The 27,212-nt window shown below is 49.0% G+C and overlaps 1 protein-coding gene and 1 non-coding gene across 4 annotated transcripts; one reads left to right on the top strand and one right to left on the bottom strand.

Moving 5' to 3' along the window:
- Window positions 1-376: 376 nt before the first annotated feature.
- Window positions 377-14,146, bottom strand: PPRC1 (PPARG related coactivator 1). 3 transcript variants are annotated; one of them, XM_068961494.1, is made up of 14 exons: window positions 13,994-14,146; window positions 10,381-10,569; window positions 9,748-9,894; window positions 9,533-9,634; window positions 6,516-9,420; window positions 6,172-6,225; window positions 5,312-5,369; window positions 4,469-4,539; window positions 2,772-3,501; window positions 1,647-1,796; window positions 1,472-1,538; window positions 1,227-1,348; window positions 834-985; window positions 377-543 (listed from the first exon to the last, which is right to left on the bottom strand). In XM_068961494.1, exons 1-14 carry the CDS (start codon window positions 14,144-14,146, stop codon window positions 440-442), a joined length of 5,004 nt encoding a protein of 1,667 aa, XP_068817595.1. In that variant the 3' UTR covers window positions 377-439. The 3 variants fall into 3 exon arrangements, with proteins under 3 accessions (XP_068817595.1, XP_068817596.1, XP_068817597.1); XM_068961495.1 differs by lacking the exon at window positions 13,994-14,146 and having other exon boundaries at window positions 1,472-1,532; window positions 9,748-9,793; window positions 10,381-10,463; XM_068961496.1 differs by lacking the exons at window positions 2,772-3,501; window positions 4,469-4,539.
- Window positions 14,147-15,172: 1,026 nt separating this feature from the next.
- On the top strand, window positions 15,173-15,289 carry LOC138070596 (small nucleolar RNA SNORD22). Its single transcript, XR_011144165.1, has one exon. It is a non-coding gene; the product is annotated as a small nucleolar RNA SNORD22 (small nucleolar RNA).
- The last annotated feature ends 11,923 nt before the right edge of the window (window positions 15,290-27,212 follow it).

Here is a 27,212-nt window from a genome sequence, read left to right as displayed (position 1 = left end):
GACTGATTTCACCTACAAGACTCTTGAAGAGCAGTTTCAAGTCCAATAGGATTCTGCACCTAACTGAAGAGGGGTCCTAGGAATCAAATGGAAGTAAGAATGTCCCTGTTGGGTTCAGAGAGGAAACACGACTTCTGTGGCACCAGCACCATAGAAAAAAGCACAACAGCACTTGGCAGTTCTCTCTAGTTCATGTTTATTAGTCTGCCTCAACCCCATCCATCTTACATAGGAATGCAAGTTAATGTGTTTCAAAGCCTATTATAAAAAAACAAATACCACTTAAAATCTGATGTATTACATTTTTATTTCACTTTTTTCCATTTCTTTAGAAAACAGTCATCTCCTCGCTAGCAGCTCTCTCCCCTAGACTGGGGGAGGGGAATGGAGGAGGTTGGGCACCTCCAAAGAAAAGGGGGTGGGGGAGAAGGGCCCAGGGTTACCTCCTGAGGTTCTTCTGGGCCTGTTTCAACAATGTGTCAAAGTCAAGAGAATCAAATTTGCTCTTTACAGGAGCAGGGTCAAAGTCTTCCCGGTTGGAGTCTACAAAGGTAGAGAGAGACAAACATCAAGGTCTCTTTGAGTACACCTCCCAACCACAGGGTCTCAAATGGCCAGCTACCTCTCATATCTATAATGGATGGAGCTAAAATCTCCTGAATTTTAAGTCAAAAGACAGAAGAGCCCCCATTTCTCCTCTCATCCCACCCTTTAAGCCCTTCATGTGTCAGAGGAAGACAAGTCTGCCTCACTAACCCCCATCTCAAAAGGCTGGGGATTCTTCCAGGGAGGAGATGGAGTATACCAAAGGCTCAGGGCCTCCCTCCACTCACCAAGATCAGAATAGCTTCTCTTGCAGAACTGCCTGCGGCCCCCAAAGCAGAGATCAAAGGGCTGTTCATCCGCCTGCCTCAGCTTGTGGCCGCTCTCAATGGCTGCAAATGCCTCCTCGGCATACCGATAAGTGACGAAGCCATAGTTGTCACTGGAGGGGAGGGTGAGACAGAAGCTGAGATGGCTATTTGGGCACAAGCTGTGGAGAAGAGACAGCTCCCCAGGGTACAGGGACTGGAGAGCTTCTTCTCATTCCCCAAATAGCCAACCCTCTGATTGTAGAGATGAAGGTGTCCTACACTGCCCAGCACACTGGAGCATTCAGGAAAGACAAAGCACTGAGACAGATAATAGGACAGGAAGGACATCCTGAGCACAGGGCCCAACCTCACCCTTGGACACGGAAGTGGATGGTGCACTCCTCAATCTCCCCAAAAACAGAGAACCTCTGTTTCAGCTCTGACCGAGTCATGCGGCCAGGTATCTTCCCAATGAAGACCACTCTTCTCTCTTCCTATGTTGGGTCAAGGAAAATTGACACACCATGAGCCGAAGCCATAGCTGCAGATGGCTCTGTGAGCTCATGTCATGGCTCAGGCACAAGCCCTCTCCTCCTGGGACCTGTTCCTCTACTCACTATTGCACGCTCCTTCTGCAGAACTCTCTGCCTTTGGTAATGGTCGTGTGAACGATAAGAACTGTACCTGCCAAGAGAAAAAGGTGCTGTCAGCCCCCTAGACATTAGACAGCTCAAGTCTCAACTCATAGGCTCTTGCACCCCAGATGCACCAACTCCCTGAAAACATGCTCACCGCCGCCTCCTGTCACTTCTCCGGCGAGGAGATGGAGAGCGGGATCGGCTTCGGGAACTAGATGATGAGGATGAGGAAGAGGAGGAGGAAGATGAGGAGGAGGAAGAGGAAGAGCATCTTCGGGAACGTCCAGAAGAACTGCAACTGGACCTAGAGAACAAAAGATCACAGAGAAATGGAGGAGTGGAGATATCATCCATTTACCTCACCTTGGCCCCAGCCCTGCCTCCCTGTCAGGAAGCTCAGGACCAAAGGCAGAGAAAAGCAGAGGAGGTGCAGAAGAAAAGCAAACTGAGAACCTCGTGAACTTTACATGTTCTAGAGTATCTGGGCATTGATCTTATTTATTGTCAATTATGCAATTAAAAATAAGAATAATACCTAACAAGTCAGAAAGAATAAAAATAATACTCAGAGATAAAGTGCTGGGCCCTAGGTACTACAACAAGCCGAGGGGTGGCGGGTGTAAGGGAGAGGTGGGAGGGCAGGCAGGCCCGTGTCTCTGGAATCCTGCTCCCCTCATGTCTCACCGGAGTACTATGATTATAGCATTAAGGGGAGGTGACTGTGCTAGATCTGTAACAGACGACATACCTGAAGATAAGCTTCACCACCAAAAACCAAGAATTCTTCACTGATGAAGTGGAAAAATTGGGGTCTATTATAGAGAAAAAGGTATTCCCCAAAAGTAGATGAGGCCATAGTGACACCCAAAGGACACCAGACTCTTTCCTCAACAGATGATTAAAAGAAGGATTATTTGCCATTAACAACCCACTAGGCCCACCATCCCACATCTACCAGAAAAAACAAGAAATAAGGACTGATACAGTGCAAAGGAATCAACATGGTCAAGACCAAACCCTAACGGTCTCTCCCAAGGCAGGTCTCTAGGAAGCAGGAGATCTCAGAGATATCCCAATCTCCAACAGGGGACAGAAGCTATCTTTTCACAGCTTGCCTCCTTCAAATCCAGGGAAAGGGAAGAAGACAAAAGCCAAAGACAGAAATAGAAAAGCCTTTGTGCCTGAAAGTTCATCAAACTCAATGTGCAAAAGCTTTCAGACTAAGCCAGAGGAGAGAACTTCGAAAGTGGAGAGAACCTAACAGGCCATCAGAGCTCACCTTCGCCACCTCTTGTGTGGGGGGGAGAGGGACCGGGACCGGGACCGGGATCGGGATGAGGAAGACGACGATGAGGATGAGGAGGAAGATGCTTCGCTGGTCCGGGTGGACCCAGAGCTGACAGAACGGCTGCTGCGGCCACGGCGGCCTTGCCAGCCCCGGCTTGGGGGGCTGGCTGACCTGCAGGCTTTTCGATAACAGCGCACTGACTGCTGCTTGGCTGAGGGATCAGGGAGAGTCCTAGTGTTCATGTCATTCCGGCAGGGTGAGGCCTCAGGGGACAGCAAGGCAGACGGGGCAAGGCAAGGAGTTTGGGGATCTGCCTGCTCTTTGCTAGTCCTGTGATCAAGTGGCTTCTGGGAGGCAGCTGTGCCTGGAGGCACAGAGGTGACTGAGCCCAGGGACAAGACAGGCTTGATGGTGATATCCTGATGGCGTTTGACGTTCCATCGGGAGCCCACCTCTGGAATGACTAGGGCAGGCGTCTTTTTTGGGGGGGTCCTGCTCCGAACACAATAGTCATGGTCCCCAGAGCCCACATGGACTGGACTAGGGCCACGGACCCCTTCGTGGAGGCGGGCTGCAGCTGGATGTTTGGCCTCTGTAATTCCTTCAGGCTTCAGGGTTCCCTCCTGGGCGGTGGACTTAGGAGATTTGGCTTTGGCCAGCAGAGAGACAGCAGCCAGGGGCTTCCATAACTGATGGGGAGGGGTAGCTGGAGGGGTGAGCCCTGTGAGGGGAGGGAGGATGGAGATAGCAGGATGAGATCCGATTCTACACTTCTAAACACTGTGTATACAGGCTCCAGAGAACCCCACTTCATTTCACAAAGTGTACTAACACTGATCAGCAGCCCAACTTCTCCCACTGTTACAACCGCTCCTTCCCATGAGCTCCCCATCTTGGAGACCAGCAACAGAAACCCAACTGGCTAGAGTCCTCCTGAACCTCTCATTGCCCAAACCCAGCTGGTGGCCAGGTCCTGTCTGTTCCACCTCTTCATTCTTAGACTCACCCCCTGCCCCCGGCACTGACTGACTTCCAGGCTGCATTTTCCCTGAACTCATGTAATCATCTAATAATCTTCTACCTTGGGCATCACACCTGTCCACCTGTCTTCTACATTCCCGCTGGAGGAAGCACTCTAAAACCAAACTGGTAAGACTTTTTCAATTGCTTCTTCAACGTACAATATAAAGTCCAACCAGCTTAACATAGCCAAGTTCCCATAACTTGGCCTCCTACTTAACACTCCAGTTTTCTCTCTTCCGAGCTCTGCCCACCACCCTGATCAGCCACTACACTCCAGCCAAAACGAACCACTCATTTCCCAAAACATACCGATACCAGGCTAGCTCTGTTTCTTCAGTTCACTCAAGCTGTTCCAACAACCTCAAATGCCCCTGGTGTCAGTGATTTTCTCAAGCCTCCGATTTGAGGATTACCTTCTGTATAACCCTGTTCTGATAGTCCCTCTTCAGACCCCACTATAAACCAAACGGGTTTCTTTGACACACAACCTCTGATACTTGACGTGCTCATCTGTTTACACATCTGCCCCCTGGACTATAAGAACCTCAAGGATGACGATCAGATTTCCGTATCCCCAACACCTACACACACTTGCTGCAGAGCGGGCTCTACAAACATTTGCTGCATAAACTAATCAAAGGCAGAGTTCCCCACCCTGAACCCACCTGCCACGTTGGCCAGTTCTGGGGCTTGTAACCGGTCTAGGGGCCTCTTCTCCTGGGGAGTGTCAACGCTGCTGGCGGGGGGAAAAGGGAAAGCCTGGTTCATTGCCTCCTCAACATCTGCTTTCCTCATGAAGCAACAGGAAAGGGGGACGTGCAGAGAGGAATAGGGGGCACAAACTGTCCCAATCATTCTCCTCCAGCACAAAAAGGGTTTTAGTGACTGAACTTTATGTAAGTTGGATCTCAGCTCTCTCCAATTCCTGGAGGCAGGCTGACTATGACCTTGATACCCCCCACCTCCTCCAAGCCGGGAGCCTCTTGTGCCCAGCTCAAACCAACCCAAAATCAATATGGAGGAAAATGTGCTTGGCAGAAGAGGATGGGGTATCATGAACATGAAGAAAAAAAAAAGGCCTCTTGGTACTGGAAAAATGGGGAACAAGGAGGTCCAGGATACCTGTGTCCTCCAAGGAATCAGGGAGCCCTAGCCATGAACATCCTCCCCCATTTTTTTCTTACACCATCAGCAGTGTTTTGAGCAACCTTAAAGCCTGTTAAATAAAGGAAAGAAACCCCCCAAAACACAACTCGCCAGAACATAAAAGGCATCACCATTTGAAACCCCAGACTGGAATCAGCCAGAGGATGGTTCATATATATCCTCCTATGTATCACCCAAGACAACGCTCAGTAGTGATGGGCTGAGCCAGGGGTGGGGAACAGGTAAAGACTTTAGAGCTGACTAAATGTCCCTTAACAGAGGCATCCAGTTGACAGTCCTGGAGCGCCGGCCGGCTGCTGACCAACAGCTGTAGGGTAACTCACTCACATCCCCATACTTACCCTGAGTTTCCTACAGCCAGGCTGTCAGCAGGAGCCGGGGGAGGGCACTCCTTTTTGGCTGCAAAGAAACCATACTAGTTAAAAGCCCAACCAGACGTTCCATACTGAGGAGGCACAGAACCGCTGGCTTTAAGACACAAAGGAGGAAAATCCATTTTGCCTACATACTCCATTGGGGTCTCCCCAAAGAAATCCATTCTCCTCCAGTGGGTACCCAACAACTATTTTTAATTATGTCTCTTCTGCTTAAGAACAAGCACACACTCCACCGAATCAGAGACCGAGTCCCAACTCCTAAATCTAGCATTCCAGGTTCTATATAATCCACCTGATTAACTTGCTAGTCTTATAAGCTACTCTCGATCTACACTTATACTTTGCCTTGTACTACAGATACCTATTGTCAATTCAGGAGTTGTTTCTGCAGATTCCTCTCCCCAGTTAGATCATAAGCTCCTTGAGAACACGACATAGCATCCTCCACAGCACCTAGATCCACACTTGTACTGAGAAGCTGAACTAGCCATTGCCTTTCAAATACACCATATGTGACCCTTCCTGCACCTCTGCCTTTATTCACCACATGCAGGCTCTCTGAATTCCTATCTTCCAAGGCTCAGCTGGAGAACTACTTCCCTCTAGAAAAATGTCCCCAATTCACTTGGATCTCCCCATCCATCCACTCTTTATAGTTCCTGTCATGCTGTACCCTCTCCCTGGCTTGGATTGCATCAATGGAATTGTCTTCCCATTCCAATTAGGGCGCCACTCTAGTGGCAGACTCCCCTTCTCCCTCCTCCCAGTTTAAGCAACTACAGGGCTGGGCCCAAAAGAAACATCAACAGAAAGGGTTTCCTCACCTTCTGATTTCTCAAATTGCTCCAGCAGACTGGACAGGTCCGACGCCTCAATTCCTGCGGAAGCACACAACACAGGATTGGAAACCTGCCCCTATCCACTGAGCACACTGGTCCCAAAAGTTCCAAAACACCTTGCTTCTCTCCCTATGCGGCCCCTGTACACTGTGATAAGTAAACCAGGGGAGTAACACTCCCTGAGAAAGAGAATCAAACCAACCAGACTTCTCTCTCTCAAGGATTCTAACAAAGGTCAGCCCCATGGAGGCTTATCCTGTTTTACGGAGGACACTCTTCACACAATTCTCACGCCATCCTTCACAACAACTGAACTGTGTGGCACTCACCAATCTCACTGATGAAAGCCTGCACCACGGCCTCAGGACCCTGGGTACGAGGGGTAGGTAGAAAGGACAGTTTCCTTAGACGGGCTGGGTGGACAGCAGGCAGTTTGGTGGTAGCACCCTGCCTTGGTGCCTGTGTGGGAACAGCCTTGGCAACAGGAGAGGGTGGTTTCTCCTTGGGCCTAGTCTCCTGTGGCTCAGGCTTTAGCCTCTCTGATGCAGGCTCCTCAATAGCCACATTCTCAGCAGACACACACGGTGGAGCCTTGATCCGAGGGCTGTGCACTGGGGAGGACGCCTTGTGTTTCAGATGGGGAGATGCAGGCACTGGCTTGACCTCCACCTTGGTGGGCTCTGTCTGTGGAGCTCCCTGGCCAGCTGCCCCAAGACTGAGGGGAGGAGCCATCGGCACAGCTGGCACACTTTCAGGAGAGCCAGCTGGGATGCCACCAGGCTCCACCTTGGGTGGGGGGACAACTCTTCCAACTGAGGTTCGTGGCAAAGGAGGTGGGGGAACAGCAGGCCAGAACGGAGGGTGTTGCAGCCCTGGGCCCCATCCCAAGGGCCCGTAGGTACAGTTGGAATTATACGGTGGGACTGGGGCAGGAGGAGGTACCCAAGGCACATTGCAAGTGGGGGGCACAGCATAGGCACCTGGAGTACCAGACACTAGGGGCACCGTTGGTGGGGGGGGCAGGCAAGGATAGCCAGAAGGGGACACAGGAGGATAACAAGGCCAGGGTGGCACAGGGGCATAGTGAGTATAGGGATCAGGTGGCACTGGCCCCAGAGACATCGCAACATTAGGAGGCTGCAAGGGTGGTGGAGGCAGATTGGGCACAGCTTGCCCATTTGTGGGAAGGGGCAGCACAGGAGTCATGCCCAGCCCACCAGTTGGAAAAGGCAGAGCAGTGGGCATTGTGGGGGGCATGGGCTGCACAGCAGGAGGTGGCAGTCTTGCTGGCAGCAGTTTCTCTTGGGATGGCACCTGCTCAGTAGGAGCTGAGGCCATAGGTTTGCTCACAGGTGGCTCAGGACTAGGAGAGGCAGGGCTGGGGCCCACAGACCCAAAGCAAGCCTCAGGAGGAGTCTCAGGACTTCTCTGCGGAGCTGTCTTCTTGGCTGGGGCTGGAGGGATGACAAGACAAGGGATGTCTGCCAGCCCTGTGGGAGTTTCTGGGAGGCTGGGCCACTTCCCAGTGGGAGGCTGAAGGGTCCTCTCTTCGGCCTCTGGTTGGCGCTGCTGCCTTCGTCGCCGGTACTCAGATAGGCTAAGAGGCCGAGGCCTGACTTCCTGGGTTGTGGTACTGGTACCAGTTTCTCCCTTCGGAGGACCTACAACCTCCATGACTTCAGGACTGTTGTCCTTTGGGGGTTCTGAGGACTCTGATTCCAGGAGGAGCTGGCCACCTGGATTCCTCTGGGCTGATGATACTGCACCACGTCTGGGATCAGTTGGCCTAGACTTAACCAGTATAGGGTCAACTGGAGACAGGTCATTGGGAACAGAGTCAACCTGTACTGACTTGACCAGGACAGGGTCAACTGGAGACAAGTCGTCTGAGATGGGAACAACCACTGCAGGGTCAGCTGCTGCTGAGTCAGCCAGGACTGCATCAGCTGGGAGAGGGTCAACCAGCTCTGAGTTCGCTGAAGCAAGGTTACTTAGCACAGGGTCAACAGGTTCAGTGTCAGTCGCAGTGGGACCAGAGTCAACTACAGTGGAATCAGCTTCAACAGAGTCAAGTGGCATGGGGTCAGCTTGAGCAGAGTCAACCAGTGAGAGATGCGTTGAAACAGGGTTGGCTTGGATAGGGTCAACCAGGCTGGGGCAGAGGTCTACAGGATCTTCTTTAGCAGGACTAGCTTGCTCAGTACTGCTCTCCAAGTTCACAGAGCTGGGCTTCTCCAAGGCAGCTGCCCAGGCCCGAGCCCAAGCTCGGGGCTTCCCTCTACCATGGGGAGGCCCAATCTCTCTTTGAAGGTCCTCCTGAGGCAGGCTGCCTCCTTGAGAGGTCACCTCTGGAACAGCTGTAGACTGCCCACGAGAGGCCGACCTCAGCCTCCTGGTGTAGCCCTCTGCACAGGCAGCTGGCTGCTCCTTGCTCTTCTTCCTCCTGCCCTTTCGAGCCCTCTGGGAACTTAGCATTGTGTTGGCTGGTGGGTTCTGAGGCCCCTTGGGCGCCAACGGCTCCATGACCTCCCTGGGCTCCAACATGGAGGCTGACTCCAACTTTTCCTTTGAGTCCAGTGACAAGCCCTTATCCTTAGGGCAGAGGGTTTCCTTGGGAACAGCAACCTCTGTCTCCACCTCTAGTGGTGGCATGAGCAGCTGCAAGGCCGGACTGACCTCTAGTGTGTCATCCAGGAGCACAGGCTGGGGGCCAGCAGGGATCTGTCGCACCACAACTGGGATCTCCAGGTCATTGCCAGCTGTGGCCGCCTGACCCACAATCTCCAGCACCACACAATCCTCAGGCAGTGTCAAGTCATCTGGCTGCTCCTGAAGCTCATCCTCGAGCGATGTCAGGTGGGTGAGGTTGGGCAGGCAGTACGGGTGCATGGCCCGCACCAGCTCACTCAAGGAGGAGATGCTCTCGTCTCCAGCTGCCTGTACTGCCATCTCTGCTGCTGCTGCTGTTTTCTCTTCCTCCTCAGGACAGGCTAGGTGCATGGGGAAGTCTGAGATGCTGCTCACAGAGCTGTTAAGCTCCCCAGCAAGCATCTCACTGCTGAAGCCAGCCAGCTCCTCCTCTTCCTCCCCATCACTACGCTGCTGGGGAGGAGGGGACTGGCCCCAGCGGGTTCTTGACCTTGGGGGTCTCCAACTAGGAAGCTTAGGGGAGGAGGTCTCCAAGAAGGAAGGTGGAGAGAAGTCCCAAGGGGGATCTGCGAGCGCCATCTCAACCTACAGGATAGAAAACAAGACATAGGCATTTTCTCCAGGAATATATTTTTCTAGGCCTGTCCCCACATATTCCTCCCCCCGGGAGTCTATGAGGCTCCTAGGGCAGGCTTACCCCACTTACTCTACTACTGCCTGTGCTGGGCCCCAGTGGGTCAGTTGCAGTGATGAGGTCACGTTCTGGGGGTGTCCGAGAGAGGCTGAGCAACCTGTGCAGCTAAAAGGGAGAAGAAGACCTGAGATGAGTCTGTGTTTCAGAACTTTTATGAGTAGGCCCACGGATGTGGTTCTAACCTTTGCACCATCCACACACCTCTGTCCCACACTTACAGAGGAGCCCTCCCGAGGTGACACGAGCAGCTCCGAGTCAGGAATGCTGTCAAATGGAGATAGGTTCTCAGAATCTGCATTGTCCAAGATCTCCGTCAGAGCTGTGAGCAGTGACACTTCATTCTGGTCCTCCAGAGATAATCTGCTCTGTTCAAGAAAGACAATAGGAAGGTACCACCACCATCCTAACCAAGCCACTGAGAAGGACTAGATGCCAAGAGAATCCCTCTCCTGGGCTCTATTCAGCTCAATTTGCCAGAGACACGAGTACTAGGGGGCATGGGTTCCAATCTCATTTACTACCATCCACTACCTCTCTAGTATCAACAGAGACCTGTCAAAATTGAGTCTTGAGTTTTTTTCATACCCTCTCCACTCTCAGTTAAGATGTGGGATGCTCAGTAGACAGCCCTTGACTAAGCTGGAACTGGATTCAAGACAAAGATTAGAACCCTCTGGACATGTAAGTCAGGGGCCCAGGCAGGGAGAAAGGCTGTAGACTATATCAAGTCTGCCAGGGCATACTTTTACATGGGACACAGCCCAAGTCTCACCTAGAAATAAAAAAACACTTCAAGGACTCAGGTTGAGTACCTGGGAACCAAGGTTCTGGAAGTCACAGCCCCAGCTCACCTCTCCAAGGCTACCAAAATCTTCAATGAGGGAGATAAGGGAGGCATCCATATAGCTGTGCATGGTCCCCAGCAGCGCCCCATCCTGCAGTATCAACTCCTCCATCTCCAGGTCCTTGTCCCTCAAACAGGGGCCCAGCCGAGACAGACTGACAAAGCCAGAATCATCGCCCTCCTCGTGCAGCAGCGCCTGGGGCAAAAAAGGGTAAGGTTAGAAAGGCCCCCTGGGCAGCTATTGACACACTCTGTAAACCAGGTGCCCAGCCCTCCACCAGTGGCCTTGGACTCAGCAGGAGCCCCACTACAGCCACGCCTCTGGACTTGCTGGGCAAAAAAAGTTTAGATTCCATCTAGACATACTCGGAGCCCACGAAATTGATAAATTGCGGAGTAAAAAGATCAGAAAGACCAAGATTGTTCAGAAGAGTCATCTGCCAGCAATGATGAAGACAGACATTCTGAGGAACACACCGAAGGGCAGGAGGTCAGGGAGCTGGCGATTCCAGTGACAACCAGCTTACCTCCCTCAAATCCCACTTATGCCTCTGTTCTCTGCTTAGCTCAAATCCCAGTCTCAACCACCATGAGTGATAGACACATTTATTTCCAATTTCTGTGCTGAAGGCACTATAGTGTGCCACCCAACCTCTCAAAGGTAGTTGCAAGGGAAAAGTCTCTTCTCTGCCTAGTCAGAGCAAAAGAAGAGAAAACTTGATTCTGTGGACGGGCAAGCCCCACCCCATCTAACATCTTCAGCCTTGTCAGGCAGGGAGCCGCCCGCCCAGGCCTGTCAAAGAGTGTGGGTGTGGGCAGGGCTAGAAGTGCCTGGAAGGGCTGGGGAGGCCAGAGGTAGAGGTATCTTCCCTAGAAGAAACTATAGATGATGCAAAGGCCGGAGAAGAGGAACAAACATGGACAAGCCAGTCTTCCCTCTTCTCTCACAGCAAAGGGAAACTCTGTACCTCTTCCAAAAGAAAAAAAGCAACAGGTGTGAGGCACCTTCCCAATCAAGCCAAGGAGTTACAATGCCCAATGAGAGGAGAGGATACCTGGGGACACTTTAAGAGGCCAGGCCTCCTAAAGATGAAGAGAAAGGTGGCAGGTTTTAGGCACTCACTCCTCCCAGGCCTTCACAATCCTATAATTACAAATAGCACCTGAATAGCACCTGCCTCAGCAAACACTTCTAGGTGCACAAAAAGGCTGCACCTCAACTTGCCTTGCCACCTACCTGACCCAGCCATTAGGCTGGAATCCCAAGATGATGCCCCAGCTTTATGAACCACTCATCACCACTTCCATCTGACAGGTACTGGAAACCCAGTCAGAGAACCCCCTCTTCATCTGACCTCACCCATCCCTCCCCCCAAACAGCACAGCTCCCAGAGTACCAAGGATCATGGAGGGGCTAAGCTCAGGCTAAGAGTGTTAGCCACCAGCATCTCTAACTTTAATAACCCCCCCAACTGGTTTTCCCAGTCAGCCTGTCCCTGCAGGGTTCAAAATCAGCTACAAACTTGAAAATACACATTTGATCACCTCTGGAGACCCTCCCTAGTCCCCTCCAAGGGTATTTTCCTGTTCTCAGCATTAGGTTTAAGTCCTTAAATGGATTACAGTGGTCCTGGTATCCCCCACCAGACTCCTCCCGGGTGTCCTCTCTAACCACTCGCTCTGGCCACACCAGCCATACAGGTTTCTCCAATAAGCCATGTTCTCTCCCCGCTCAAGGCCTTCACCCACTATTCCCTCTGAGGAAAGCTCCTTCTTCCCCTTCCCCCATAGTCTCACTTTAAAATGTCTCTTCCCAGACCCTGCAAGGTAAATTACTACTGCTGATTATATAATATGCTGCACTTTCCTTTTGTCTCACTCATCATCATTTATTGTCTAACATGATAAAGACATAGGATTCGGGAGGACAGGGGCCATGTGTGAATTACCACAATATCCCATGTTTGAACATAATGGAATCTCAGTACCTGGCTAACTGGACTAGCTTCCACATACTCATCTTTGTGTGTATTTGTGGTGAACAATCTCTCCGTGAGACCTTCTCCAATTCCAAACACAACCTAACCTGGATTATAGTTGGATCATGGATCCTTCCTGCCTCTCCCCCAAAGGGTTGGGGTGGGCAGCACCAGCCCCACAGCATGTGGCCTCTGAGAAAATAAGAGAAGAGGAGGTGGGCAGCTTCCAAGTTAGAGCCCCAGAAGCCATCTTCCCCCTCCAAGGCCTGAATTGCTCTGCTAGAACTGATATTACCCGACAGCCTGCAGCCCAACTCCCACCTAGAAACCGAAAAAAAAAGGATTTCAAGGACTCAGCTTAATTGCTTAAGAGAGATAACAGTCCAAACTAAGTCTTGCCCACCTCCACTCTGGGTGGGAGCTTTTAAGAAGCCCTGTTGAGGAGTACGATGATAACACTTTAAAGTAAGAATAACTGAAGACCAAGAAAAGAAGATTATGACAGAATTTCCCCCCACTCAATAAACGTTCAACTAGTGTTGAATAGTTCTCAAATCGCCTCCAACTTTTGTCATCCCCAGAAAAAATTCCAGAAAAGCTTAAACACAAACCATCTCAATTTATATATCAATTCACAGGAACAGGCCTTAGCTGCCTTCTCCAGAGATGTGGAGGAAAAGCGAGGAAGAGAGGATTCCCTTTCCTTACCTAAGCCTGCCCCATGTAAATGCTGATACCTCCCATACCCCTTGAATTAGGAGGCAGGACTACAAGCAAACAAAACGCCAGCGCCTGTGACTCATAAGCCACCCCAAGCCGGTCGGACAGAGGCCGCCACTAGCTCACTCCACAGCCCTTCAACCTCAGCCCTCTACCCTTCCCAACGCACTCCGCCATCAGCAGGACTACACGCACATCTGGAAAGTCCTTCACCATCCGTCGTAGAGAGGCGAAGCGGGCCAAAGCAGAAGGAAAAAACTCCTTCAAGGTTCTGAGCAAAGTTGATTCCAGCAGCCCCAACCTTCCTTCCAAGTCAGGGGCCCCCAGCGCCGATCGGAGATGGCGGGACCGGCTGAGACACACCCAGTTCCCGGCAGTGCGGCTCCAGCGCCGAAACCAGGTGCCGGGTAGCCTGGAGCGGGAGCCACGTGGACATTCCCTCCCCGCCCCCACGTGGACCCGCGGCCCCCCCCGCCCCCGGCCCAACCCACGTGGGTGCCGGGGCCGCCTAGAGGGGGAGGGGAAGCAGACAAGTTCTCCCGGGAAAATCACTCCCCCCACCCCACGTGGCTCCGAAAAGGCACTGCGGCGCGGGGCTAGAAGCACCCCCCACTCAGCATCCTTAGAGGAAGGTCTTACGCTATTACTTAAGTCTGAATGCCTGATTACCCCCACACATTTGCGCCAGGTTTCCGACACCCGGCTCTGCCCCTCCAGCGTTCCGGAGCAATGGCCATAAGGACCCTGCTTCTGCCAGCATATCCCCCAGCAAACGACCCAGACCCGCTCGGTCCAACCTGCCTCGCGCAGCCACCCGGCATCGACTCCCGAACGCTTCTTCCCTTTCCTGTGGCGTCCACGTGTCACCGCCCGGCACACGCCGCTTTGCAGCCAGCCGCGGGCCGCCCGCTAGTCTCTCACCTGCTCCCCGCCACTCACAGCGCCCACGGTGCCATATGGTGCTTGGCTCCGACTCCCCCAACCGCTGCTGCGCACTCCACCGCCAGGGTCGGGGCCAGGGCCCCCACTCGCAGGCGGCGCGATCCCGTCTCTCCGTCCCCGGCGCGCCGCCATCTTGGCCCCTGAACACCCAGCGCAGCTCTAATCGCCGGCGCCGCCTCGCCCAGCCGATTGTCGGAAGGGAACTACAACTCCCGAGAGACCATGCAAGACTACGAATCCCAGAAGACTGAGCGGTGATATCGATTTGCACCCGGGAAGACGGCACTGGCCTCGCGAGGGAGCCTGGGAGTAGTAGTCGCATTCAGCAGAGCCTGAGGGGCACGTGGTACAGGCATTCGGTAATGCATGATTTTGTGTTGCGCTTGAGGACCTAGTTTCGGAGCGCGAAGGCGATATTTACCTTTTGCTCATCTTTTTATTTTTTTAATCTGCCCAACTGTCGAAGCGTCCTCTTTGACGTTTTACCTGCTGCTCGTTCCTTTTGCCTTAGTCCAAGTGGGCCTGTGTTTTGAAATAGCACCCCCTCGTGGGCACCCGCACTCCAAGAGCTAAATCTCACCTGCTACACTGCGGCAGGGTATTTTAAGTTTAATTTTGTTCAGTTGCCCACTCTTGTCCGACTCTTTGCGACCCCATGGACTGCAGCACGCCAGGCACAAATTTAATCTTAAAACACCACATTATCGTCGGCTCTGAGATACTCAGAGACCCACGCTGGCGCCTCATTGCCAAATTTAATGCCTGCTATTGCAGATTATCTTGTTGTCCTCCAAAGACAACAAGCATTCTCCTGCTTTTGTTTTTCTCTGTGGAAAACTTGAGCCTCAAAACATCTTTGATGCTCTGTTTTATCCTGGAAAGCCTTTTTGGTCATCCCAGCCAAACTCGAGCACTCCCTGAATTTCTACAGTCCATAATTATCTCTATTATTTACTCATTTGGCATTTAGAATCTCCTCCATATTGTTTTCCTATTTTTCTTTTTTAAGTTTTGTATTACAGAAGTTTAAAATTCATTTCAGAGTACAAAACTGTTTAAGTAAGATACTTGGCCTACAAATTCCAATCCCCAGATTTTAACCTTGTCACCTTTGGGATATATTCAGCCACACTTTCTGTGAACATAAAAATGTATAGGTCGTAGTGAAGAAACATTCAAGCATTACTTTCTGTCCTAGTCCCAGAGTTTGTAAAGGTGAACCCGCCGGGGCTAGCTGGAGAAGAGAAAAGTTTGTTCCAGAAGGAACTGAGGGATCATAAGGACTTCTAAACGTGGGAAAGGGAGGAATAAATTATTTGTTAAAAATTAGTTGTATATTTTTTTTCCAGACCTGAAGAAAAAACAAAGCCTGTATAATGAAATCTAACTCTTGGAGAACACCAAAAAGGAATTTTCAAGTTATTTTTTATACAACCTAGCTGTTCTAATTAGCATATAATCATTTCAGCCTTTCTAAATAAAAGGGGGTTGTTCTAGTTTGGTTTGGTTTTGGCCAAGCTGAGTGGCTTGGGGGATTTTAGTTCTCCAACCAGGGACTGAACCTGAGCCCTCCCACAGTGAGAACTTAAGAGTCCTAATCACTGGAACCACCTGACCACCAGGAAACTCCCCTAAGGGTTTTCCCTAAAAAGAAGTGTTAGGGATAATATATTCGTCCATAGTTAGTTCCAGAACGAACTGAGGGATCATAAGGACTTCTAAACATGGGAAATGGAGGAATAAATTGTTTTCAAAAATCGGTTGTATATTTTTTCCAATTTTTAATCAATTCATTAACCAATATTTATTGAGATCTGAGTACCAGTTCCATTAAATGAATGTATCATTATTTAAATGAATATATGGGCTTCCTTTGTGGCTCATCTGGCAAAGAATCTGCCTGCAAATGAATATATAATTTAATAGAATTACTATTATTTAAATTTTATTTGTGATTCCTAGTTTTTCACTATTACAAATTGTTACAGTGAATATTCTTATACGTATATCTTTCCTTCTTTTTTGCCATGGTATCTTAGTTCCCTGACCAGGGATGGAACCCAGCCTAGCAGTAAAAGCTGCAAGTCCTAACCACTGGACTGCTGGGGAATTCTCCCCCCACCTTTTTTATTTTTTGCACACTCTTTATGTGAAATAGTTTCCTTGAAAGAAGTTTGCTAAGTTAAAGGCTATATATGTGTGTAAAAGTGTTAGTTGCTCAGTGGTGTCTGACTCTTTGTGATCCCATAGACTATAGCCTGCCAGGCTTCACTGTCCATGGACTTCTTCAGGCAAGAAAACTGGAGTGGGTAGCCATTCCCTTCTACAGGGGATCTTCCTGATCCAGGGATGGAATCCAGGTCTCCTGCATTGCAGGCAGATTCTTTACCATCTGAGCCACCAAGGAAGCCCCATATATATGTATATACATTTGAAATGTCAGTTCACTTCAGTTCAGTCGCTCAGTCATGTCCAACTCTTTGCACCCCATGAATCGTAGCACGCCAGGCCTCCCATCCATCACCAATTCCCGGAGTCCACCCAGACTCACGTCTGTCGAGTCGGTGATGCCATCCAGCCATCTCATCCTCTGTCATCCCCTTCTACTCCCTCCCCCCAATCCCTCCCAGCATCAGGGCCTTTTCCAATGAGTCAACTCTTCACATGAGGTGGCCATAGTATTGGAGTGTCAGCTTCAGCATCAGTCCTTCCAATGAACACCCAGGACTGATCTCCTTTAGGATAGACTGGTTGGATCTCCTGGCAGTCCAAGGGACTCTCAAGAGTCTTCTCCAACACCACAGTTCAAAAGCATCAATTCTTCGGCACTCAGCTTTCTTCACAGTCCAACTCTCACATCCATACATGACCACAGGAAAAACCATAGCCTTGACTAGATGGACCTTTGTTGGCAAAGTAATGTCTCTGCTTTTGAATATGCTATCTAGGTTGGTCATAACTTTCCTTCCAAGGAAAGTGTCTTTTAATTTCATGGCTGCAGTCACCATTTGCTGTGATTTTGGAGCCCCAAAAAATAAAGTCTGACACTGTTTCCACTGTTTCCCCATCTATTTCCCATGAAGTGATGGGACCAGATGCCATGATCTTTGTTTTCCGAATGTTGAGCTTTAAGCCAACTTTTTCACTCTCCTCTTTCACTTTCATCAAGAGGCTTTTTAGCTCCTCTTCACTTTCTACCATAAGGGTGGTGTCATCTGCATATCTGAGGTTATTGATATGTCTCCCGGCAATCTTGATTCCAGCTTGTGCTTCTTCCAGCCCAGCCTTTCTCATGATGTACTCTGCATAGAAGTTAAATAAGCAGGGTGACAGTATACAGCCTTGACGTACTCCCTTTCCTATTTGGAACCAGTCTGTTGTTCCATGTCCAGTTCTAACTGTTGCTTCCTGACCTGCATATAGGTTTCTCAAGAGGCAGGTCAGGTGGTCTGGTATTCCCATCTCTCTTAGAATTTTCCATAGTTTATTGTGATCCACACAGTCAAAGGCTTTGGCATAGTCAATAAAGCAGAAATAGATGTTTTTCTGGAACTCTCTTGCTTTTTCTATGATCCAGTGGATGTTGGCAGTTGGATCTCTGGTTCCTCTGCCTTTTCTAAAACCAGCTTGAACATCTAGAAGTTCACGGTTCACGTATTGCTGAAGCCTGGCTTGGAGAATTTTGAGCATTACTTTACTAGCATGTGAGATGAGTGCAATTGTGTGGTAGTTTGAGCATTCTTTGGCATTGCCTTTCTTTGGGATTGGAATGAAAACTGACCTTTTCCAGTCCCGTGGCCACTGCTGAGTTTTCCAAATTTGCTGGCATATTGAGTGCAGCACTTTGACAGCATCATCTTTCAGGCTTTGAAATAGCTCAACTGGAACTCCATCACCTCCACTAGCTTTGTTCGTAGTGATGCTTGCTAAGGCCCACTTGACGTCACATTCCAGGAATCTGGCTCTAGGTGAGTGATCACACCATCGTGATTATCTGGATCATGGAGATCTTTTTTGCACAGTTCTTCTGTGTATTCTTGCCACCCCTTCTTAATATCTTCTGCTTCTGTTAGATCCATACCATTTCGATCCTTTATCGAGCCCATCTTTGCATGAAATATTCTCTTGGTATCTCAAATTTTCTTGAAGAGATCTCTAGTCTTTCCCATTCTGTTGTTTTCCTCTATTTGCGTTGATCGCTGAGGAAGGCTTTCTTGCTTGCTTTCTCTTCTTGCTATTCTTTGCAACTCTGCATTCAGATGCTTATATCTTATATCTTATATGCTTATATGCTTATATCTTTCCTTTTCTCCTTTGCTTTTCACTTCTTTTCTTTTCACAGATATTTGTAAGGCCTCCTCAGACAGCCATTTTGCTTTTTTGCATTTCTTTTTCTTGGGGATGGTCTTGATCCCTGTCTCCTGTACAATATCACGAACCTCCATCCATAGTTCATCAGGCACTCTGTCTATCAGATCTAGGCCCTTAAATCTATTTCTCACTTCCACTGTATAATCAATAAGGGATTTGATTTAGGTCATACCTGAATGGTCTAGTGGTTTTCCCTACTTTCTTCGATTTAAGTCTGAATTTGGCAATAAGGAGTTCATTATCTGAGCCACAGTCAGCTCCCAGTCTTATTTTTGCTGACTGTATTAGAGCTTCTCCATCTTTGGCTGCAAAGAATATAATCTATCTGATTTCGGTGTTGACCATCTGGTGATGTCCATGTGTAGAGTCTTCTCTTGTGTTGTTGGAAGAGGGTGTTTGCTACGACCAGTGCGTTCTCTTGGCAAAACTCTATTAGTCTTTGCCCTGCTTCATTCTGTACTCCAAGGCCAAATTTGCCTGTTACTCCAGGTGTTTCTTGACTTCCTACTTTTGCATTCCAGTCCCCTGTAATGAAAAGGACATCTTTTTTGAGTGTTAGTTCTAAAAGGTCTTGTAGGTCTTCATAGAATCGTTCAACTTCAGCTTCTTCAGCATTACTGGTTGGGGCATAGGCTTGGATTACCGTGATATTGAATGGTTTGCCTTGGAAACAAACAGAGATCATTCTGTCATTTTTGAGATTGCATCCAAGTACTACATTTCAGACCCTTTTGTTGACCATGACAGCTACTCCATTTCTTTAAGGGATTCCTGCCCACAGTAGTAGATATAATGGTCATCTGAGTTAAATTCACCCATTCCAGTCCATTTTAGTTCGTTGATTCCTAGAATGTTGACATTTACTCTTGCCATCTCCTGTTTGACCACTTCCAATTTGCCCTGATTCATGGACCTAACATTCCATGTTCCTATGCAATATTGCTCTTTACAGCATCGGACCTTGCTTCTATCACCAGTCACATCTACAACTGGGTATTGTTTGGACATTGTCAAATTGCCCTTTAGGAAGGTTGTATTAATACACATTCCCAGGTAGTTCTCTGGCAGTCCAGTGGTTGGGACTCCACGCTTCCACTGCTGGGGACATTGGTTCTATCCCTGGTTGGTTGGGAAACAGATCCCACATGCCACATGGTTCAGCCAAAATATTTTAAAACTAAAAAATTACATACATTCCTACAAAAAACTCATGAGAGGAGAGGAACTCTCATTATGGCCTGAATTATATGCATCGTTCCCTCCACCACCATGGGCAAAATTTATGTTGAAGGGCTTCACACCCAATATATTTGGAGACAGAGCCTTTAAGAAGGTAATTAAGGGTAAATGATGTCACAAAGGTGGGGGGTCTAATCCACTAGGTCCAGTGTCAGAAGAGAAAGAGACACCTGAAAGCCAGGGAAAGAGGTCTCACTAGAAACCAGCCTTGCCAGCTGACTGATCTTGAACTTCCAACTTCTAGAGCTGTGAGAAAATAAATTTCTATTCTTTAAGCCACTTAGTCTGTGGTGTCCTGTTATGGAAGCCTGGAAAGACTCATACAACTTCCTTTCAGTTAGTTTCTTATTACTCTTTTGAGTGAAGTGAATCTGTTCTGGCAACAATAAAGTTTATTTCCAATAAACCTGGAAATAATTTGCCAATAAGAAATTAGTAAGAACCAATACAGGGTGCATAATTCTCCCTCTTTGGAAGAAACATCCTCTAATAGATGCTCTGTAAATGCTGGTGATTTGGGCACTAATTATGGTCAATATTATGATGATTAGGCTTTGGGAAGATTAATGTTTTTTTAAAAAGCAGAAAGTTGTGCCCTTTTTGCTTTATTTAGCATCTGATAAAACAATATTTACCTACATAGGGTGTATACATGGAATATACTAAAAGAGATAAGAATGTATCTCTCCAGTACCACCTAGACAGGGGTGTTGTGGCTACTAGTCTCCTTGGCAGGCTACTAGTCTCCTGGCCTAAGGGCCAGGAAGGAAGACCTCAGAGACACTGGCCACCAAACACTGGGTGCCCAATTCGATCTTTGCCTGACTCCATGTTCAATAAGGACTCATCTGAGTATAATAATTGACTTCCTGTATCATTTTCTATGGGGATAAAGTGTGTTAATCAAGTGAGACAAAATGCTGCGTTCACATAACATCTTTTTCTCGATGTGAATTAACAAGTCAGCATTCCGGTTTTATTGAATGCCTACTATGTGCCAGGCACTGTTTTAGGCACTGGAGATACAGGAATGACAAAACAGACCAACACACACGAAAAGCAGCCTCCCTAACAAAGTTCACATTCTAGTGGGGAGACAATCTCCAAGTAAATGAAGAGTCAAAATAGTCTCAGAGCGCCATAAGTTCTGTCAGAAAATAAATGGGATGGGACTTCCCTGGTGGTCCAGTGATTTAGACTCCATGCTCCCCATGCAGGGGCACAGGTTCGATCCCCGATTGTGAACTAAGATCCTGTAGGTCGAGCATGCAGCCAAAAAGAGAGAGAGAGAATTAAATAAATGGGATGGAGAGTGTGAAAGATAAGAGGGGGCATTTTCTTTTTTAACATGGTATGATCAGGTAAGGAAGAGAACGTATTTGAAGTAAGACATGAACCACAAGAAAGACCTAGCCATTCAAAGAGCATTCCGTGTTAAGAAGAAAAGTCAGTGCATGGGCTCTCAAGTGAGAACACATTTTTTTGTGTTCAAAATGAAAACTAGTTTAACTAAGGAGTTCTAGAAAAGAGACAGAGTAATACCAAGATAATGCTTCATGTGTATTTATTTATTTATTTATTTATTTTTTGCTTCATGTGTATTTAATTTGTGTGAGTCAGTCTCCTGAACCTGATGAATTCTGATTTACTTCCTAAATTGAACCTCCTGACCTATAACACTGAGCACCAGACCTGGTCTCATTGAAAACCCCCAGGATGATTTCCAATAATCTTGTCTCCTGTCATTCACACTTTCTTTTTTTTAAATTTATTTGGCTGCACTGGATCTTGTGGCATGCCGGATTTTTTTGGATTTTTTTTTTTTTTTAATTGCTGCATGAGGGATCTAGATCCCTGACTGGGGATTGAACCCAGGCCTTCTGCACTGGGAGCACCGAGTCTTAGCCACTGAACCAGAGGGTGAAATCCTTATTCATACTTTTATGTAGTTCTCTCCCATTACTGTACCAGAATTGGTCTGTGTGACCAATAATATAAGGAAGAAGTGATGATATATTACTTCCAGTAGAAGTGTCAGTCATGTCCAACTCTTTGCAAACCCACGGACTGTAGCCCACCAGGCTCCTCTGTCCATGGAATTCTCCAGGCAAGAATACTAGAGAGTGGGTAGCCATTTCCTTCTCCAGAGGATCCTCCCAACCCAGGGATTGAATCCAGGTCTCCCACATTGCAGGTGGATTCTTTATCAGCTAAGCCGCAAGGGAAGCCCAAGAATACTGAAGTTGTAGGCAACAAATTTTGTTATTCTAAGATGCTAAAGTTCAGGGTATCTTGTTGCATAGTAGTAGATAATTAATATGCCTGGTTTATAGTTACTCTTCCAGGGAGATGCAAACTTTCAGGCAATATCGCTTTTAGTGCTTTATTTTTTAGACCCAAACAACCCACCTGTGAGGAATGGTTTACAGTCCTCAGCTTGCTGTCTCCTTGCAATATCCCTAGGAGAATTTTTTTAAAGTAGGGATATTATTCTCCCTATTCTGCTGAGGAAGAAGTTGAGGCTAAGAGAGGGTTAAACAATATGCCCAGGGGCACAGTGAGTAGTTGTACATCATGTTTTCTTTGGTTCCTCTGTTCCTAACAGCCTATCCTCCACTGTACTAAGCAGTTGCTTATGGAAGGAGAGATGAATGAATAGGTTTCAACCCTTTTGGTGAGAATCCTCTGAAGGGGTAGGGACCCTTTCTGAAGGAAGTATTCCAAAATATTGGCATGCCTAAGAACCATCTGAGGCACCTCTTTAAAATTCAGATTCATAGATCCCTTTCCTCCAGAGGTAAGGTTTCCTGCTAAGGAGGATGGGGCCTTCTACATACTTAACAGATTTCCTAAGAGTTTCATATATTTTAAGTAACTGCTTTAGCAGAGAAAGAGATGGTAGTGGTAAATGGTCACGGTGATGGTAAATGGACAAGAAGGGAAGGAATCAAGGGTTGGAGCTGGGAAAGACAAATCCTATCAGAATTCTTATAATCATTTGATAAATATTATATGACACATATCAGGCTATAGGCACCTTGTTAGGTGCTGGGGACAGAGACATCAATAAGATATATCATTACCATCTTGATGCAAAAAGCAGATTCACCCTTGAAAGAAAGAGGAATGTTGGGGCTTCCCTGGTGTCTCAGTGGTAAAGAATCTGCCTGTCAATGCAGGAGACACACGGGTTCAATCCCTGATCTGGAAAGATTCCACATGCTGCAGAGCAACTAAGCCCATGCGCCACAACTATCAAGCCTATGCTCTACAGCCTGGGAACCACAACTACTGAAGCCTGGGCACCCTAAGGCCCATGCTCTACAACAAGAGAAGTCAACCCAGTGAGAAGTCCACATATTGCAACTAGAGAGACCTGGCTCACAGCAATTAGAAAAAAGCCCGCCCAGCAACGACGACCCAGCACAACCCCAAAAAAGAGCAATGCGAATGAGTATTTGAGGGAGTTTCAGGGGTAAAAGAAATGTGGGAGAAAACAGACAAGGCTAAGATAAGGTCAGGAAAAGGAGTTGGATGGGACAGGTTCTAGGAACTGCAAGAAGCCAGGAACTCACCTGTCCTAAGGCCAGTCTAGCCCACTGCTTCTGCTGTTTGCCTGTCTGTGGGACTCATCCCTTCATTTCTTACCACCTCACCTCTTCTGAGCACCTCCCACTTTGCTTCATCCCCATGTCCAGAGTCCATCTTGCACTAATGACTGGTATTAAAAAATACTGGTGGGCTTCCCTGGTGGCACAATGGTAAAGAATTCCCCTGCCAATGCAGGAAACAAGGGTTTGATCCTTGATCCAGGAGGATCCCACATGCCCCAGAACAACTAAGCCATGTGCCACAACTAGTGAGCCTATGCTCTAGAGCCCGGAAGTCGCAACTACCCATTTTGTGTCCTAGAGCTCCTGCTCTGCAACAAGAGAAGTTATCACAATAAGACCGTGCACCTCAACTAGAGAGTAGCCCCACTCGCTACATCTAAAGAAAAGCCCTCACAGCAACAAATGCCCAGCACAACCAATAAATAAATAGAATTGTGTAATATAAAGATGAAAAAATAAAAATACTGGCATGCCACTGAATTATTTATTATTATTATGATTATTATTATTTGCCATGCCACATGTGGAATCTCAGTTCCTGGACCAAAGATGGAACTTGTGCCCCCTGCAGTGGAAGCACAGAGTCTTAACCACGGGACTACCAGGGAAGTCCCTGAATAATTCACTTTAAAATGGTTAATTTATGTCATGTGATTTCACCTCAAAAAAAGAAAATACTGGGTGCTCAAATCCATCCATCCAAATCAGCTAAGCCTGCCACCCTCAAGGACCTTGTCATTAAGGACCTTCCACATAGACTCACTGCCTTCCTACCAGGGCTATCTGCCAGGCATCTGTGGGTTCTCCTCTCATCTTTGCAACACAATTTCCAGAGATGCTCCAATGATGTTTCCCTCTTCTTCCCCAGGTCTGGTCCAAACTAGAAGCAAAGCAGAAAAGAGCACTGGGTCAAGCACTTGTTAGGTGTATGACCTGAGGCAAGTTACTTAACCTCCCTCAGCATGGCTCCTCAAGGAGATGAAACTACTTAATCATCCATTCAACAGTACTGAGATATTTTCTTAAAAGAAACAGGATCAATAGATCAGTTGGAATGGGAGTTGAGAGTGGTACCTTCCCAGAGGAGGTGAAAGTATAACTGAGGTTCAAAGGAGACATTAACTAGTTAGTAGGCAAAGAAGAGGGAGAAGAATGTTTTACAGAAAGTTTGAATTTATTAACCTTTCTGAATCTGTTTTCTTGCTTGTTTAATGGAACACCACTTTCTTCCAAAGGTCATCATGAAAGGTAAATGAGATTTCAGGTGTGAAACACCTAGCACAGTACCTGGCACATAGTGTAAGCTCAACAAATGCTGTTTTTCTTCTTCTCTGCCTTCTGCCTTCCACCTGTGTAGTCTAGAAGGGAACTTTAGGTTCAGAGGAGGCAAAGTCCCCTATAGGGCGGGTTATAAGCCCCTTTGTCCACTCAGGTGATTGGTGATAACCATGGAATCTGGCCAAGCTAGTTGTTTGGAATGAGTGGCCTTAGGGGTGAGTGGTTACAGGATTGTGTGCATCCATCCCTGGTGGCTCAGAGGATAAAGAATCTGCAAAGCGGGAGACCTAGGTTCAATCCCTTGGTCAGAAAGATCTCTGGAGAAGGGAATGGCTACCCACTCCAGTATTTTTGCCTGGAAAATCCCATGGACAGAGGAACCTGTATGCTACAGTCCATTGGGTTGCAAAGAGTTGGACACGAATGAGTGACTAACACACAGGGAGTGAAAGGGGTCAACACAATCCAGCCCACTTTTGAAACTTTTCAAATAACAGATAACCTCAAAGAAAGCAGAAAGGAGCTAATGTATATCGAGTACTGACTACATGACTGGTATTGGGCTAGACGACTGGGCATACACTGTCTCATTTGATTCTCACCAAGCCACGGAAACCAAGTAATTTTCTAGTGAGGGGTAAAGCTGGAATTCCAAGTGAGGTATCCAAAATTCCAGGCTAAGGTTATATTGCTTTAGGTTCCCTTTACTCCCTATAGTGCTGACCTCTGCCCTGGGGAATGTGGGGAGGAGGTGGACACAGGCAAGGGATGCTGCCAAGGGAATAATTGTGTAAGTGTGGACAGCTTCATTCACATCCCTTTGCAGGCTTCTATCTGCAACCCCCCCCCCCGTCCCCCCACCCCCACACACACTTTGCCCTCGAGGGTGGAGATAGGGAAAGCTAGGGGTGGGGGGAATCCAATGTGGATGGAATGCTGGAGTTAGTGAGAGGCTGCACTAACAGCTCCCTTCCCCCACCCTCTCCTAAGCACAGGGCAGGGGATACCCATCTCCTGGTTGGTTCTCTTTTCATCCCTAAGACTCTGCATCTGACCTTAGCTTCACTTCCTGCTCCCTCAGCAAAAGCTAAGAGGTCTCATAAACACTTAAGCCTCCACATCTGTAACCCTCCCCCAGCCAGTCAAACCAGCTGTGCGGACTCTGGGCAGGGGTGAGGGAACCTTCACTATCAATCCCCACCTAAGTAACAAAAGGAAGGAGGACCCACCGCCCAGTCCGAGCCAGAAGCCTAGGAAGGGGACACCGCCCAGGTCCCCAGCATCTACTGCTGGAACTCACTATGAAGCTTAAGGAAAAAGAAGCTAGCAGCTGGGGACCCCCTCCCAGAAGGGAGGGGGCCAACTCTCTCTTCCAGACGGCTCCCCTCCCCTCCCTCCTCCCAGCTAATAGGTATTTCCTGTTTATGATGCAGCTAAGGCTGAGCTTTTGGGAAGGGGTGGAGATGGAGGCCCCCCACCCCCACTCCAGGCTGTGTTGAGGAATCCTTGAGGGGTGCCTGAAGGTTGGGAGGCTCCTCCCTGGGGAAGGAGTGTTCCTCACGGTGACCATCCACATCATCCCACCCCCTCCAACAGAGGCCCCAGCTCCTGCGGGCAGGGGGCAATGGAGGGGTCTGCTTCCTGTCCTCCCCAGTCTCCGAGGCCCTCAAAAGGAAAGCGGCTTCCAGGAGAAGTTGGGGCGGGAGGGAAGCTGAGACTGGATGGAGAAAGGGGGGAAGGGAGGAGAGGATCTTGACTGATGAGTCAGAGTCTGCAAGGGTAGAGGACGGCCTGCGGACTCCCCTTCCCCAGTCCAGCCTGACGGTCATTCCGCTGCCCCCCTCTTACCAGCAAAACACAGATCCCAGGCAATTAGGCGAGGGAGGGGGCCGGGACCTCACCTAATTAGCCCTTTAGCTCCAGTCCCAACTGGTTTAGCAGGCAAGGTAGGGGTAGTTAATTTAGGTGGGGGGCGGGGAAGATAAATTCAGGGGTTGCTACTCGAATTAAGATAATACTGCTTTCCCCACCCACGTTGTGATGGGGGCGCATAACCAGGGCCGTCCAGATTAAGATTGGGGTTTCAGCAGAGAGCCTGGACTGGGGGATTGGCAGTCCGGTTTCCCTCCCTGAGCTCGGCCGGGGGTGGAGAGAGCTACACCTCACAGCCCACCCTGGCTCCGCCTCCCCTAGTCCTGGCTCCCGCTCCAGCTCCTCTACGCTCCTAACTCGGCGGCGCCCGGAGGACGAACACCCTGCGTGAGGCTTCGCCTCCTCTCCCTCCCTCTCGCTTGCCCTCTCCAGGGTCTCTGCCTCGGTCTCCTTTTTTAAAAGCTGCGTCACATGCACGCCGAGCCCGGTGCGCCACCGGCCCCTCGCCGCCAGCCCGCCGCGCGGCGCACGCACGTCGCAGCTCGCTGCGCCCTCGCCCGGGTCACTTTGACACGGCTCTCCCCTCCCACTAGCAGGCAATTAGCATATTAATAAAGCCCGGCCCAGCCCGGTTAGGACTGGAGAGCGGGCGCCTACGAGAGGGAGAGCGAGAGCGAGAGCGAGAAGGAGCGCGAGAGCGAGAGGGGGCGAGCGGCGTTGGCGGCGTTGGCGGCAGGGAGGGCGGCGGGAGCGCACAGACACGCACACGCACACGCGCACACACGGACACACACTCCGAGGACGCACACCCGTGCGCACACACG

The sequence above is a fragment of the Capricornis sumatraensis genome, chromosome 23, assembly GCF_032405125.1.
Source record: "Capricornis sumatraensis isolate serow.1 chromosome 23, serow.2, whole genome shotgun sequence".
Lineage (NCBI taxonomy): Eukaryota > Metazoa > Chordata > Mammalia > Artiodactyla > Bovidae > Capricornis > Capricornis sumatraensis.
The sequence above is the reverse complement of the archived record's forward strand: the minus strand, read 5'-3'. Positions and strand labels throughout refer to the sequence as shown.